Consider the following 437-nt stretch of genomic DNA (forward strand, 5'->3'; position numbering starts at 1 on the left):
TATATAAATAAAGCCTTCTACACAAAATTAGTATACCCATCAAAAACTTTGGAGTTTAGACAATTGTAGCAACTCTGACAGGCTCTGGAGGAACAAACATGGGGAGAGATACTGGCCTTTCAGAGCGAGTCTAAAACAAAAAGAGAAACAAGTCAGTTGACTTACAGTGAGTGAAAAGAAGAATTGATCTTCCACTTTGATATGTTTCATTAGGCAGACTACCTGCTGTAATCGGTTGTAGTCAGTGGGTGACTTCATCCCTCCTGTCAGCAGGTTATGAGGAGCTGTAGCTGACTGGATTGTTATTGCCTGTTGAGTGAGAACAGAGAAGCTACAACAAGCAAAATAACTGATGCAGACTTTACTGGGGGTCATGTTAATGAATAATTACACAGTGTATCTGACGCATGATATGAAGAGTAGGGTGTATATATATA

General features: G+C 39.4%; 1 protein-coding gene across 2 annotated transcripts in view; it reads right to left on the reverse strand.

Annotated features, from left to right (window-relative positions):
* Positions 1-17: 17 nt before the first annotated feature.
* The window catches only part of vsig10l (V-set and immunoglobulin domain containing 10 like), a 6,045-nt gene continuing 5,625 nt past the window's right edge, over positions 18-437 (reverse strand). For both annotated transcript variants that reach the window (XM_020590066.1, XM_020590067.1), the window contains exons 11-12: positions 223-309; positions 18-130 (exon numbers count right to left, since the gene is read on the reverse strand). In XM_020590066.1, coding sequence (XP_020445722.1) covers positions 56-130; positions 223-309 — 162 coding nt within the window. In that variant the 3' untranslated portion in view covers positions 18-55. The remainder of the gene's footprint in view (positions 131-222; positions 310-437) is intronic.

The sequence above is a fragment of the Monopterus albus genome, unplaced genomic scaffold (genome assembly GCF_001952655.1).
Source record: "Monopterus albus unplaced genomic scaffold, M_albus_1.0 scaffold11.1, whole genome shotgun sequence".
NCBI lineage: Eukaryota > Metazoa > Chordata > Actinopteri > Synbranchiformes > Synbranchidae > Monopterus > Monopterus albus.